Source organism: Rana temporaria, chromosome 3 (assembly GCF_905171775.1).
Source record: "Rana temporaria chromosome 3, aRanTem1.1, whole genome shotgun sequence".
Lineage (NCBI taxonomy): Eukaryota > Metazoa > Chordata > Amphibia > Anura > Ranidae > Rana > Rana temporaria.
Window position 1 is genome coordinate 473,572,985 of NC_053491.1, and position 16,112 is coordinate 473,589,096.

Here is a 16,112-nt window from a genome sequence, read left to right on the forward strand (position 1 = left end):
AAAGTAGTTGAGATGAAATGTACGACTTTACTAACACATGTCAAAGTTGCAAAATTGGGCTTAGGCATTAAGATTTGTTTTTGAATAAACAAAGTGGTAAAGTGCAGCGTAAATATGATAAACGTGAACACCTACTACTCAAACATGTATTGATAGCAGAGAGTCATGCCCTGTACACACGATAGGTTAGTCTGATGAAAACGGTCTGATGGTCCGTCGTGCCTACACACCATCAGTTAAAAAAACGATCGTGTCAGAACGCGGTGACGTAAAACACAACGACGTGCTGAAAAAAATGAAGTTCAATGCTTCCAAGCATGCGTCGACTTGATTCTGAGCATGAGTGGATTTTTAACCGATGGACGTGCCTACTAGCGATCATTTTTTTCTATAGGTTTTTTATCCATCAGAAAATTTAAAAACAAGTTCCTATTTTTTTAACCTATGGATAAATAACCGATGGGGCCCACACACGATCGGTTTGGTCTGATGAAAATGGTCCATCAGACTGTTTTCATCAGACTAACCTATCAAGTGTACGCAGCATCACTGTGGTGCATACAACAAACATACAATATAAATCAAATATTGTCATTCAATAAAATATATAGTGAACAGCGGGCATTCAATTCTTAAGTCAAATTTTCGATGGGGCGGCCCTGAAATCGTTTGAACGGCTGAAGGAGGAATTCCCTTTATTGGTCGGGTCACAATATCAATATCTTAGGCTAGCTCACGCGATTAGATCCCAGGGTCATTGTTCCACATTGCGACAGGAGGAATCTCGCTTCTTAGGCTCAGTCTTTGAGGAAACTGAGAAAAAGGGGTTCATTTCCAGGACGTACCTACAACTACTAGCACCCTTACAAGCCCCTGATGTTCTTCCCTGCAGAGGGAAATGGGAGAGCGATATAGGTCCGATAGATGGGGAGCAATGGGAGCAAATACTGAGTACAGGGCCCTTGGTTTCAGTCTCGGCAGCCCAAAGATTGTCGCATTTATTTATTCTTCACAGGGTATATCGGACCCCGGTACAATTGCACCGATGGGGTAGGCGTGATACACCCATATGTCCCAAATGTCAGGCACACCCGGGAGACCTCATCCACATGCTGTGGAGGTGCCCCAAGTTGGTGAGATACTGGAACGCTGTGGTTAAGATCATTAATTCTGTCTATCAGGTCCAGCTGCCGGTAACCCCATCGGTGTGCTTGCTGGGTGGCGTGGATGAGGACCTGTTTCTGCCTCCTGTGTACACTGCCTTGCTTAGACTACTGTATTTGGCACGGAAGCTTATAGTGAGATATTGGTTGTCTGCCCGAGTTCCGTCGAGCTGACAGTGGATACAGGAGGTCAATAGGATCCTTATAAGGGAGAAGAACACGTACTTACACAGAAAGGCACCACAAAAATTTGACAACATATGGCAGGGGTGGCTGAGTTCCCCGGAAGTGGCCCCTCCACAACTGGTACTTGACAGATTATTACTTGGTTGAGGACCGGATTGTGCGCAATGGAGGGATGGGATCATCTCTCTATACTAATGGTCGAGGAGTTCATGGGATGTATGGTCTAACATATGTGATACCTTTGGCAACAGGCTGGGGTGGTTTCCCCACCCCTTATTGTTTTTGTTTTTATTTTTTATTTTTTCCCTGTTCTTTTTATTTTATTTTTATTTTTATTATCATTTATCGCCTTATACTTCTTTTGTGCTCAATGTGCCTAAAAGCAGTGTGCCAGGAGTTTGGAGGAATTGCTTTAGTACCGCCACTGAGAATATGTACTGTTTCTTGGTTATATGTTTTACTAATTCTGTACCCTGAATGGCCTTGTTTCCTTTTTGCTGCCAATTAATTCTGTACATTCCTGGTATTCTGTACTGCTACTGTGTTCCTTTTTCAAAAGTAAAAATAAATAAACACTTTTCTGATTTAAAAAAAAAAAATATATAGTGAACAGTGACACATTTACATATGACGAAAAGTGCTAGTGCATAGTTTTTATATAGTCCAGTGGATGAAGTGACTCTCCAAGGTGAGTAAGTTGTCTGTAGGTATTCCACGACAGATAAAAAAGAGAGGCTTACCAGATATGTTGAACCCAACTAGGCATACTCCCAATGAGTCAACAGAGCTTGTGGTGTAGCACACCCAGGGTAGGAAAGTATATCAGCTTCCAATGTAGATATATGAGGCGGAAGACTGTCACAATATTGTTGCCAGTAGGGTTTAACCGCTAAAGGACGCCTCCTGCACATTTACGTCGGCCCGGTCTGAAGCTCCGTGATCGGGACCGCGGGACCCGCGGACCCGATCGCCGCTGGAGTCCCGCGATTGGTCCCCGGAGCTGAAGAACGGGGAGAGCTGTGTGTAAACACAGCTTCCCCGTTCTTCACTGTGGCGGCGTCATCGATTGTGTGATCCTTTTTATAGGGTGTAAGGGGTTAGCTCGGTAGCGGGGTGTGTGACCCCCTGGATGGGTTCACTACACACTGAATTTATACAGACAGGCAGTCGAAGACGGTTGAAAACAAAGATTTTGGTTTATTCTTCCATCTTGCTGGAAACAAGTGCAAACATCCAAACAGCATAAACAAAATCAAATGTAAAATAAACCCTGGCCATTTGGGGCGTCTATCTTCACCACACAGGAACCTATCTATGGAGTCTGACACAGCCTAGTGCTGGGCAGACACTGCTGGTCATACAGCAGAAAAACAATAGTCTTTTGATTTTTATCACACAGAAAAATCAATCCTCTCCTCACCTCCTCAGAAGACTTTCAGTACACTGCTCTCCTTACTCACAAAGTCTCAGAATTGCAGCAATTCAGTGGTAATCCTCTGGATTACTTATAGAGGCCTTAATTGCCTCATTCTGAACAGCTGACGTTTTCCAACGCCCTTAGACCTTTTCTGGTTACTTTTCAGCCGATGCCTAATAACAATTGGTGTATTGTCTAAACAAGGCAGAAATGTATGTCCCGTCTGTGACAACACCCACAGATTTACCTGACTTCCTGTCACAAGGGATACACAATCGATGATGTCACACCTACAGCCACATCCCCCTACAGTTAGAAACACATATTAGGTAATACATAACCCCTTCAGCGCCCCCTTGTGGTAAACTCCCAAACTGCAATTGTAATTTTCACAGTAAACAATGCATTTTTTGCTGTGAAAATGACAATGGTCCCAAAAATTGGTCAAAATTGTTCGAAGTGTCCGCCATAATGTCACAGTCACAAAAAAAATTGCGTTTTACCAAAAATAGGTAGAAGAATATGTATCGGTCTAAACTGAGGAAAACAAAATTGTTTTTATATATTTTTGGGGCATATTTATTATAGCAAAAAGAAAAAAATATTGAATTTTTTTCAAAATTGTCACTGTATTTTTGTTTATGGCGCAAAAAATAAAAACCACAGAGGTGATCAAATACCACCAAAAGAAAGCTATATTTATGGGAAAAAAAGGACGCCAATTTTGTTTGGGAGCCACGTCGCACGACCGCGCAATTGTCTGTTAAAGCGACGCAGTGCCAAATCGCAAAACCTGGCCGGGTCCTTTAGCTGCCTAAAGGTCCGGGTCTTAAGTGGTTAACCAAGGATGCAGTGACACAAACTTAAAGGCAATTCATCCAAATAATAAATTGGTAGAAGGAGAGAAAATAGGCCACATAGTGTGATACCATTTCAACAAGAAACATTTATTGTATAAGTAAAAAATGGACACTCACATTTGAGAAGATATTAAAAGCATGTAGATAAAATCAAATCAGGCAGTGGCATCAGCAGAGCCCGTCTCAGTTGGGTTCAACATATCTGGTAAGCCTCTCTTTTTTATTGGTGGTGAAATACGTACAGACAACTGTTTTATTATTACTTACCTTGGAGAGTCACTTCATCCACTGGAAACAATTTATGGACTATATAAAAACTATGCCCTAGCACTTTTCGTCATATGTAAATGTGTCACTGTGTTTACTATATATTTTATTGAATGACAATATTTGATTTATATTGTATGTTTGTTGTATGCACCACAGTGACTCTCTGCTATCAATACATATTTGAGTAGCAGGTGTTCACATTTATAATATTTAGCGCTGCACTTTACCACTTTGTTTATTCACACACAGATTGATCCTTTGTTGTGCTGGCTGCTATTGTTTGTTATTTGTAGACAGCACGTTTTTTTCCCCTTCTTTTTTTCTATTAAGATTTGTTTTTCCCTTAGACCCCTTTGACACTGAGGAGTTTTTTAGTCCTAATAGCGCCTAAATACCGCCTGAAAAACTCCTGCCCTGCAGTCTCAATGTGAAAGCCCAAGGGCTTTAAATCTGAGGTGATGCGCTGGCGAGACTGCTTCAAAAGTCCTGCCAGCAGCATCTTTAGAGCCTTGAGAGGAGCGGTGTGTTTACTGCTCCTCCACCGCTCCTTCCCATTAAAAACAATGGGACACCGCGTTAATACTGCCAGCATTGCCAGCCGGTATTAACCCTTTTTTGGCCGCTAGCGGTGCAGTTTTAACCCGAATACCGCCACAATTCCGCGGCAATTCCGACGGTATAGTGCCGATAAAAATAGCGGCGCTATACCGCCACCGCACCTCCCGCCCCAGTGTGAAAGGGGCCTAAGGCGCAAAGGGTTTAATAAGTAATAGCCTCAAAGACTGTTACTATATCTGGTTGTTTTAGGGGACCATGAAAGAATAAATAATTAAAAAAAATATCAAGTTCAGTAACATTCCATTGTAATGGTTGAAAAAAAACTACAGCATTTGGTACACAAATTTTGGCATTACGGTTTCCAAGTATAATAAACGTGTGAATATTTTTGTGATGCTAAAATATCTAAAATATATGTCATGGGTGGACAGTCAATAAATGACTTGTTTAGTTTCAAAATAATATGATTATACAACAAGAAATACCCGGCTGCTTCTGAATATTTTGCTAAGGTTAGGTGTTATGCCGCGTACACACAACCGTTTTTCGGGTTGTAAAAAATGACACTTTTAATGGTCTAGAAAAAACAACGTTTTTTTCAACCCGATCATTAAAACGGCCTTGCCTACACACGATCGTGAAAGAAAAAATTCTCTAGCAAAGCGCGGTGACGTACAACGCGTACGACGGCACTATAAAGGGGAAGTTCCATTCGGATGGCGCCACCCTTTGGGCTGATTTTGTGTTAGTAAAATTTGCGCTTTGCAGTCTGTTACAGCGTGATGAATGTGCTTGCTCCATTACAAACGCTAGTTTTGCCAGAACGAGCGCTCCCATCTCATAACTTGCTCCTGAGAATGCGCGTTTTTTTCACGTCGTTAAAGCTCACACACGACCATTTTTTACGACGTTAAGAACGACAATGTTAAAAACGTTGTGAAAAATTAGAGCATGTTCGAAATTTTTAATGGGCATTTTTTACATCGTGAAAAATGCCCTGGAGCCCACACACGATCGTTTTTAATGACATTACATTTTTGTGTGTACGCGGCATTAGAGTGGATTTCCAATTCACTGTTAGGCCTCGTACACACGATAGGTTAACCAGAGGACAACGGTCTGATGGACCGTTTTCATCAGTCCAAACCGATCGTGTGTAGGCCCCATAGGTTATTTAACCTTAGGTTAAAAAAAAGACAACTTTCTTTAAAATTAACCTATGGATTCCTAACCGATGGGAAAGTAGGCACGTCCATCGGTTAAAAATCCACGCATGCTCAAAATCAAGTCGACGCATGCTTGGAAGCATTAAACTTCGTTTTTTCAGCACGCCGTTGTGTTTTATATCACCGGGTTCTGACACGATTGTTTTTTTAACTGATGGTGTGTAGGCTCGACGGACCATCAGTCAGCTTCATAGGTTAACCTATGACAACGGTCCTTCAGACCGCTGTCCTCTGGTTAACCTATCGTGTGTACGAGGCCTTATTGTTAAACATGCAGCAATGAGTATATGGATTATTAACCTATGAATATCTCGATTGATTAACATCTTTCTGATTCTTGCAGACCCGATGTGCAACAGGTGCAAAGTGATGTCTGGTGATCTGATACACTTGCTCTGGCGCTGCCCCAAACTCCACAGGTTCTGGAGGGGAGTTGTGGATACACTCAACTCTGTGTTCCAGGTAGCTTTACCCTTGGAACCGATTTATTGCCTGCTTGGAGTATTGGAGGGAGTGGTGACAGAGGAACTGACTCGGATGGCACTGAACAGGGCACTGTTCCAGGCCAGGAGGGCCATTCTCCTGAACTGGAAGCTGGAGGACCCTCCAACGCTCAAATCTTGGGTGATGCATATGGGTAGGATGCTAGTCATGGAGAAATGCATTTACCAACATAGGGGAAATGCAGGCAAATTTGACAGGCTTTGGGAGGCATGGCTGGCCACACCGGGCTTGAGCCCTATGGAACTGGTTCAGGGAAGGCTGCTGGGTGGCAATTAGATTCGCTAGTCAAGGGGCGGTGGGACTGGAGGGCATAATGATGGACATTGTTAAAATGTGCTAGTTGCTGGATGGAGAGACTTATGTGAAGTGTACTACATATGTTGTGGCTGCTATGTCATACTGAATTTCTCTTTATGTCTGTTATGTGAGCAATAAAAACTTTTCAGATTTAAAAAAAAACATCTTTCTGATTCCTTAAATATATGTAATGGGTGGACTGTGAAATGTTTATTTAGATACAGAATAATATGAAGAATAATATAATATAATATTATAATAATAATAATAATAATACAATAAGAAAGCTGTTTCTAAATATCTCCCTAATTGGGCCTCTAAAGATTTTAAGGTAATGATAAAATTATCAGAAGATTTCAGGAGGATACATGTATTCATTATATAAACAGATATGTTTGCTTCTTGAAAAAGTCTCAGTCAGGAGCCATAATTCTGTGCTGGGCAAAAAGGTAAGACAACGGTTACTCTTTTCTATCTGTATGGAATAAAACAAAATGAAATAATGCATTATCTTATTCAATTACTATCTCTCTTTCCTTATTTTTGTGGCACATGGGGTAGTAAACTTTTAATCAATGTTATACTGAGTTTTTGATTATTAATTACATACACTGATCATCCTAGCAGTACATGACATTATAATACAAAAAAGAATGTTGAAAATGTGTTTCATGAAACAGTCTCAGTCATGGACAGTTTGTGTTGTCTAGAGCAGTGGTTCTCAACCTGGGTGATCGGGACCCCCTCGGGGGTCGAATGAGGATTTGCCAGGTGTCACAGAATCCTGGTCTGTTCCTGAAGCCTGCATCACTCTCTCAGCCTTTTTGCTATCCCTGGAGCCTGTGGCCATCCAGCTGGGCTGTTCCTGGAACCCGCAGCCACCCACTCAGCCTCTTCACAGGTGCCCATTTAGTTCACGGCTTGGCTGGGGGGCAAAGACTAGAGGTCACCTGACTGGTGAGAAATGTGAAGTGGGAGGGGCTGGAGGAGACACTATCTCCTGATTTCGGCATAGGTGTCACTGCTACGAGACACCACAAAGTCGGAAACACAGTGAAGCCGGAGGCACAGTGAGTGACACTATCTGTGATTATAGTTGCCATTAAAAGTACTCAGGGAGCGCTAAATATCTGTGGGTTTAGGGGCGCAAATGACTTGCCTTGCCTTGGGTGCTGACAACCCATGCTATGAAAATAATTTTACTGTTAGGAGTCCCCACAACTTGGGAAATTTTATCAAGGGGTCACGACACTAGATGGTTGAGAACCACTGGTCTAGGGTAAAAATGTGATTTTTTTTTTTTTTAGTATGGCATATGCATTTTTTTTTATTCATTTACTTGCTTTATTTCCTTATTATTTTTGGGGCACGTTGGCTAAATTAACAATTAAATAAATCAATGTTTTGCTGAGCTATTGATTCATGGAATGGAATTTTTGATTATCATATTTTGGCGTCTAGACATCTTTTTGAAAACTACTTTCCATAATTGCAGATTTACATACAGTAGTTGGTAAGGTTGGATAAAGAAACCAGTCCATCTAGTTCAACCTGTGTGGGTGGGTGTGTGTGTGTGTTTATGTCAAAATCAATTCCCATATCCCAGTATTTGCGCTCACTCGGCCTCGTACACACGATAGGTTAACCAAGGGACAACGGTCTGAAGGACCGTTGTCCTAGGTTAACTTATGAAGCTGACTGATGGCCCGTCGTGCGTACACACCCTCAGTTAGAAAAACGACGCGTCAGAACGCGGTGACGTAAAACACAATAACGTGCTGAAAAAATGAAGTTCAATGCTTCCAAGCATGCGTCGACTTGATTCTGAGCATGCGCAGGTTTTTAACCGATGGTTTTGCATACTAATGATCGGTTTTGACCTATCGGTTAGCAATCCATCGGTTAAATTTTAAAGCAAGTTTTTTTTTTAAACCTAAGGTTAACTAACCTATGGGGCCTACACACGATTGGTTTGGACCGATGAAAACGGCCCTTCTAATGCCCCGTACACACGACCAGGCTTTTTCCCAGCCAAACTCACATTGGAATTCCGACGTAATTGCATTGAAGTAAAAGAGAACATGTTCTCTATCTAAACTTCAATGGAATTCCTCTGAAAAAAGTCCGATGGGGCATACACACTGACTTTTTCCATCGAAAATTCCGATGGTGTGTACAGAGCTTAAGAGATTTTTTTTTTTTTTATCTAATGCCCTGTACACACGATCGGTCCATCCGATGAAAACGGTCTGATGGATTTTTCTATCAGTAAACCGATAAAGCTACACGCCATCAGTTAAAAAAACGATCGTGTCAGAACGCAGTGACGTAAAACACAACAATGTGCTGAAAAAAATGAAGTTTAATGCTTCCAAGCATGCGTCGACTTGATTCTGAGCATGCGTGGATTTTTAACCAAGTTTCATTTTTTTTAATCGATGGATAAATAACCGATGGGGCCTACACATGATCGGTTTGGTCTGATGAAAACGGTCCATCAGACCGCTCTCATCGGATTGACCGATCGTGTGTACGCGGCCTTACAGTAAAGAACCTCCTATGCAGATAAAGGCTGAACCGCTTCTTCCCCAATTTCAATGAGTGTCCGTGTGTCTTCTTACTCTTCCTGAGACGTAATAGTTTGATCCCAATATTGGAATCATAATTGAGGTATTTATATATTGCTATTATTTCTCCTCTCAAACACCTCTTCTCCAGGGAGAAATACTTATAGTCTTTCCTTGTAACTGAGATCCTCTAGCCCTCTCATAGGTTTGCACAGCTTATTTCATTAGGGTGTGCACCCCAAAGCTCAGATCACTCACCATGTTCATTCAGAAAGGGAAGGGGCTGATATATACAAATTTACCAGCCCCTTCCCTCACTCATCCTAAAACATCTCTGCAGCAACACCCGGAAAAAGAGGAGAGGAGGGAAGCCGGAGGTGCTGCAGAGGGAAGGAGTGGGGAACCAGGGCGGTAGGGGGGAATCTGTGCTGCACAGAATGATTAGGGTGTGCCACACCCTGTGCATACGCCTATGAGCCCTCTTATTAGTTTTGTCCTCCTTCTCTGGACTCTTTCCAGTTCCGGCACTTTCTTTCTGAGGACCGATGACCAGAACTGGATGGCATAGTCAAGATATATTTGAACCAGAGTTTTATGAAGTGGCAGGATTATTGTTTTATCTCTGCAGTAAATACCCTTGTTGATGCATGCTATTCTTCTGCATGCTTTGCTTGCTGCTGTTTGGCATTGCATGCTTTTGTTGAGCCTCTGATCTACTAGAACCCCCAGATCTTTTTCCATCCTTGACTTCCCCAACAGGTTCTCCTCCTAGCGAGTAACTTGCATTCATCTTTTTGGCCCCCAAGTGCATTACTTTACATTTTTCAACATTAGCCATGTAGTTGATCTTTTTAATAAGGTCCTCCTGTAAAGTTTATATATCCTGCTTTGACTTTATTGCCCTGCTTAGCTTTGTATCATCAGAAAACACTGAGACCTTCAGTTCTATGCAGATCTTTATTAGTATATGCTGCAAAAGAGGGAGCTGAAACCACCCCATGTTGAGGGCATGCGGCCTGGTACGGCTCATGAGGGGGGGGCGCTTGCTTGTCCCCACCCCTATTTCTGATCGGCCAGGCTGCATGCTCGGATAAGGGTTTGGTATGGATCTCGGGACGCATTTGGCACTATAGTAAATAAGGAATTGCGCTGCATTGCCGGCGCATTCCTTTAGTAAATGCCGAAACGGCCGTTGCGCCCACCGATGCGCCATGAATCATGGCGCGAAGGCATAGTAAATCAGCCCAGTATCTTCCACTCTCCACAAAGAAATACAAGACCCAAAGGTTTGCTACCTAATTTTGTTATGCAATATCAACTCTGGGAAGTACACACAATTGTAAATGTCTATGCTCCCAATTCTCCCGCTTCTTCCACAAACTGTTAAGGAAAACCTGTTCACTCTAACAAGGCACTCTAATCATTTGTGGAAACTTTAATCTCATCCCGGATCCATAAATAGACACCACAAACTCTTCCAAACATCTAGGTCCCTCACTCCAATGATCGATATAACAACATTACTTATTTGATGCATTGTGCTGTTTTCATGGAGGAGAGTGGGATTTTACCTTTTTCTCTACACCTCACAACTCCTATACCCGCATCGACCTGTTCCTGGTTGATCAATGGATTTTGTCCAAGACCTCCTCAAGAGTCAACTATCAAGGTGATTATGTTGACCATTGAAGACTCCTTATCTTCCAATTCTACCCCAGTTTGGAGAGCAAATCCTTATCCTTTACAAGAGACAGAAGCTATGAACTAAATAAGCTTTGGTAATAAAAACACATTGTTTGACAATTTATTTTACTAAAAAATTTAAAAAACAGTGTCCCTAAAGTAAATCCATCATCAATCACGCTGCCCACCACACCGGAAAAAGAAAAAAACAAATGCTACCTCCGCCCCTGAAGGCAGACCATCTACAGCTGGCTTCGCCTTTTAACAGTTCTTATATAGTTAAGGGCAGGGTCACCTGGCAACATTACCTGGTGGCACTACCCCCTTGTGACATCACAGACCAGTGCATGCTGGGTGACATCGCCAGGTGGCCCTGCCTTACCTATATAAGTACTGTCAAACGGTGAAGTTTGCAGTAGGTGGGTGGCCTTCATAGACAATGTGAGCAGGGGTATTTTTTGTTCTTTTTTGGGGACGGCGGATGGCATGATTGATGAAATTAAAGGAATTGACAAAAACTGTCTCTGTGTTTTTATTACTTTTGACACTTTTTTGCTGACTGGGTAGGGGTAGTATTCATATGGGGGTCCGGGATCTGGGGGCTCCCTTGTTAAAAGGGGCTTCTAGATTCTGATAAGCCCCCCAACCGCATACCCCCACAACCACAGCCCAGAGTTGTGGGGAAGAGACCCATGTCCCATCAACATGGGACAAGGTGCTTTGGGGCCCCAAAGCTCCCACCCCTCATGTTGAGGGCATGTAGCCTGATATGGTTCAGGAGTGGCAGCACTCGCTCGTCACCCCCTTTCTTGATTTGCTGGGCTGCATGCTCGGATAAGGGTCTGATATGTATTTTTACCAGCAAATGTTTTTATTTTTTTCATTCAGCTGTCAGTGGGGGGGAAGCCCATTGACAGCTGATGAGTTATTATGGACACTGCAGATGGCCTATCGGCACCATTCATTAACAACCAGCTTTTACTGCGCCCTGATTGGGCAAAGCAACCAGGGCGAAGAATGCACTGTGCAGCTCGCAGGGCATTTGGCGGGCCGAACACCCTGCGAACACACTGCAAAACAACCAATGTTCAGCCTGAACTAAGTTGCAGAAAGTTTAAAAAGACATGCAGCCATTCATTGAAACTGGAGGAGAATCAGTTTATTCGTAAACTGTAATTATTGCCTAACTCTTTCATGCTCAAATAACTACCAATAAATGTTTTTTTTTTTTTATTTCAGCATTTTTTGTTTTTAAGGCAATGTATGAAAACAACCAGACCATCATTACTGAAGTTATTCTCTTGGGATTTCAAAGTTCCAAAGAAGTCAGCATTGTTCTTTTCATTCTTCTCCTCATTGTTTATGTCTTGACACTTTTTGGAAATGTATTGATCATCACACTGGTCTACTACAATGAAGCCCTCCACACTCCGATGTATTTCTTCCTCACCCAGCTCTCCTTATCTGATATCCTGCTAACCACAGATATTGCCCCATTTTTGCTGTATACATTACTACATGATGGTGGAACAATGTCTTTTACAGGCTGCATTTTCCAGCAATACATTTTTGATATAATAGAATCTGCCGAGTGTCTTCTTTTGACAGTGATGTCTTATGACCGATATTTGGCCATCTGCAACCCTTTGCATTACTCTTCTATCATGAATGAGTTTCTTTGCATAATTTTGACCATGATTTCTTGGTTATTTAGCATTTTAACCACATTGATTGCTGCAATTACAATAGCTTATCTTAACTTTTGTGGGCCAAATATAATTGACCATTTCTTCTGCGATGTCTCACCAGTGTTAAAGCTTTCCTGTTCAGATACATTCTGGGTTCAGTTAGACATGATATTGAATAGTGTTCCTTTACTCTTCTTACCATTCCTAATTATAATAATATCATACACTTATATTATTTTTACCATCCTGAAAATCCCATCAAACACTGGAAAACAGAAGGCTTTCTCCACCTGCAGCTCCCACTTGACAGTGGTTTGTATATTTTATGTAACACTAATTGTTATTTATGACCTTCCAACAAGTGGACAGTCATTGACTATACGCAAATTAGTATCATTGATCTATACAGTGGGGACACCACTGATGAATCCAATCATATACAGCTTGAGGAACAAAGACATTAAGATTGCTTTTGCCAAGTTACAAAACAGTTTTGTAAGTTTTTAGTGAACGTTTGTATTTAAGGTAATATCATTTATTTATTTATGTATAATTTATCTAAATATCATGTGCAAACTTCAGCCAATACCTGATGGCTAACATGCTGCAATTCTCTGCTGATGACTTAAGCCCTGTACACACGATAGGTTAACCAGAGGACAACGGTCTGAAGGACCGTTGTCATAGGTTAACCGATGAAGCTGACTGATGGTCCGTCACGCCTACACACCATAGGTTAAATAACCGATCGTGTCAGAACGCGGTGACGTAAAACACAACGACATGCTGAAAAAAGTTCAATGCTTCCAAGCATGCTTCGACTTGATTCTGAGCATGCATGGATTTTTAATAGATGGTCGTGCCTACTAACGATCGGTTTTGACCTATCGGTTACCAATCCATAGGTTAATTTTAAAGCAAGGTTAAATAACCTATGGGGCCCACACACGATCGGTTTTGACCAATGAAAACGGTCCTTCAGACTGTTGTCCTCTGGTTAACCTATCGTGTGTACGAGGCCTTCATTTACAGGAGTAATGACAATGGATTTATACTTCATTCAATACATACAATCAGTCATATCCTTGCAGAATGCAGTATGTGCTGTTATATGCAGGGGTATGCATGCACAGTATATGGTGTACTTATGATAAAGAGAAATGAATAGATTGGCAAAAAATGGATAATTCCTGATTTATGTTGATTTATCAAAAGATCCCCCAAATATAAACCTATTATTATTATTATTATTATTATTATTATTATTATTATTATTATTATTATAAAGGATTTATATAACGCCAACAGTTTGTGCAGCACTTTTAAAGGGAGACAAAACAGTTACAACACAATAAAATACAAAGGGTTCAAACCACTTAAGGACCTTGCCTGTTTTTTAAACTCGGTGTTTAAAGTTTAAAACATTTTTTTTTTTTGCTGGAAAATTACTTAGAACCCCCAAACATTATGGGGCAGATCCACAGAGCGAGTACACCGGCGTATCTACTGATACGCCGGCGTACTTTCAAATTACCCACGTCGTATCTTTAGTTTGAATCCTCAAACCAAGATACAACGGCATCTGGGTTAGATCCGACAGGTGTATGTCCTCGTACGCCTTCGGATCTAAGATCAAATACTTTGGCGCGCGCTGGGTGGCGTTCACGTCGTTTTCCGCGTCGGGTATGCAAATTTGCTATTTCCGACGATCCACGAACGTACGAGCAGCCAGCGCATTTTTTTACGGCGTCTCTAGTCGGCTTTTTCCGGCGTATAGTTAAAGCTGCTATTTCGTCGCAAATAGTTAGATCTGCCATGTTAAGTATGGCCGTCGTTCCTGCGTTTATTTTGATTTTTTTTTTTGCGTAAGTCGTCCGTGAATCGGGATGGACGTAATTCACTTCTAAGTTAAAAAAAATGACGTCGTTGCGACGTCATTTAGCGCAATGCACTCGCCGTTATGCCGCCAGAGATAGACTACGCCGCCGTAACTTTCGGCGCGCAATCTTTCAGGATTCAAACCAAAGCCGGGAAAGTTACGGCGGCGTAGCGTATCTCTGATACGCTGCGTGGGTGCAGATCTCTGTGGATCTGCCCCTATATATATATATATTTCTAACACCCTAGAGAATAAAATGGCAGTCATTGCAATACTTTTTGTCACATAGTATTTGCGCAGCGGTCTCACTTTTTTTGGAAAAAAATCTCTTTTTTAAATAAAAAAATAAGACAACTGTACAGTTAGCCCAATTTTTTTTATATATTGTGAAAGATAATGTTACACCGAGTAAATTGGGTCATGTTCAAACTGATTAGATGTTCCAAAATCACAGACATAAATTTCTTTTGTGATTATTGATGCAGTGCTTGTGCAAATTCTTAAGTGCATTACATAATATGTAACTCTCTGGCTGTATTGTGTATTTTTTTTTTTTTTAATCCAAATCTTTGTTGTGGCAAGAGCATTCAATTGTTTAACTAGTTTGGCATGTAAAACTCTTCATTTTTGGCAATGATATTTCTTAAACCCCCCCCAAAAAAGTATACATTTTCTGAAAGCAGAGGCTCTGTAAAATAAAACAATGATAGTTGCAATTTTTTAATGTCACATGATATTTGTATATTAGAGTTTGTGTTTATTAATCACTTCAATACCGGAAACTTTCACCTCCTTCCTGCCCAGGCCAATTTTCAGCTTTCAGCGCTGTCGCCATTTTGAATGAAAATTGCATGGTCATGCAATGCTGTAACCAACTAAATTTGTATCATTATTTTGACACAGATAAAGCTTTTTTTTTGTGGTATTTAATCGTCAATGGGTTTTTTATTTTTTGCAAAAAAAAAAAAAAAAAAAAAAATTCTTAGTTTTAAATTGTTTTAATAAGTAATTTTTCTCCTTCACTGATGTATGCTGATGAGGCTACGCTGATGGGCACTGATAGGCAGCACTGATGGACAATGATGAGGCTACACCGACGGGCACTGATAGACTTTGCTAATGAGGTGGCACTGATATTGTCACGTACCAGACTGGAGGTGACGAGAGGGCTCCCCTTGTGGCTGAGTGCAGAGTTTCTCTGGAGTTGGTGACAGAGGCTGCTATGCCCAGAGCTGCACGGGTTGCCTGCAGATGAGCAGATGGTTCCTGATGCGGGATACCCTGGAGCAGAGAAGGTGGTCGCAGCCAATAATTCTCTGGAGATACTGGTGGATCTTGACAGATGGGTAAGCAGAAAGCAGCATCAGAAGCCAGGCCAAGGGTCAAACGCCGGAAGTCAGTCAGGAGCAGAGGCAGGAAGCATAGTTGAGATCAAGCCAGGGTCAAGCACATGATGTCAATCTGGAACAGGCAGAAGCAGGTCCATGAAGCAAGCTGTGTTCAGAGCCAGGAGAGAAGCCAGAGCAGGTCAGGGTAAGCTGGATCAAGGCACAGAAACACAGAAACACAGGATACAAGGCTGACAACAATAAAGCAATTTGTAAGAGCCACCGGTGTCCGTATATAGGCTAGTAAACACTGGTAATTAGCATGTTTTGTGTTGCCACTTTCGTCTATAGCTAATGCGCATGCGTGAATTATTGTGACATATCTGTCAGTTATTCTCCAGACTCCTCCCTGACAGATATGCAGTGCATTTTTTCCATTTTTATATTTAAGACAACCTTATGGACAACCTTTTTTCTTCTACCAAT

The 16,112-nt window shown here is 41.6% G+C and overlaps 1 protein-coding gene across 1 annotated transcript; it reads left to right on the top strand.

Moving 5' to 3' along the window:
- The first annotated feature begins 11,987 nt into the window (after nucleotides 1-11,987).
- Nucleotides 11,988-12,926, top strand: LOC120930682 (olfactory receptor 10A7-like). Its single transcript, XM_040341858.1, has one exon. It carries the CDS (start codon nucleotides 11,991-11,993, stop codon nucleotides 12,924-12,926), a length of 936 nt encoding a protein of 311 aa, XP_040197792.1. The 5' UTR covers nucleotides 11,988-11,990.
- Nucleotides 12,927-16,112: the final 3,186 nt, after the last annotated feature.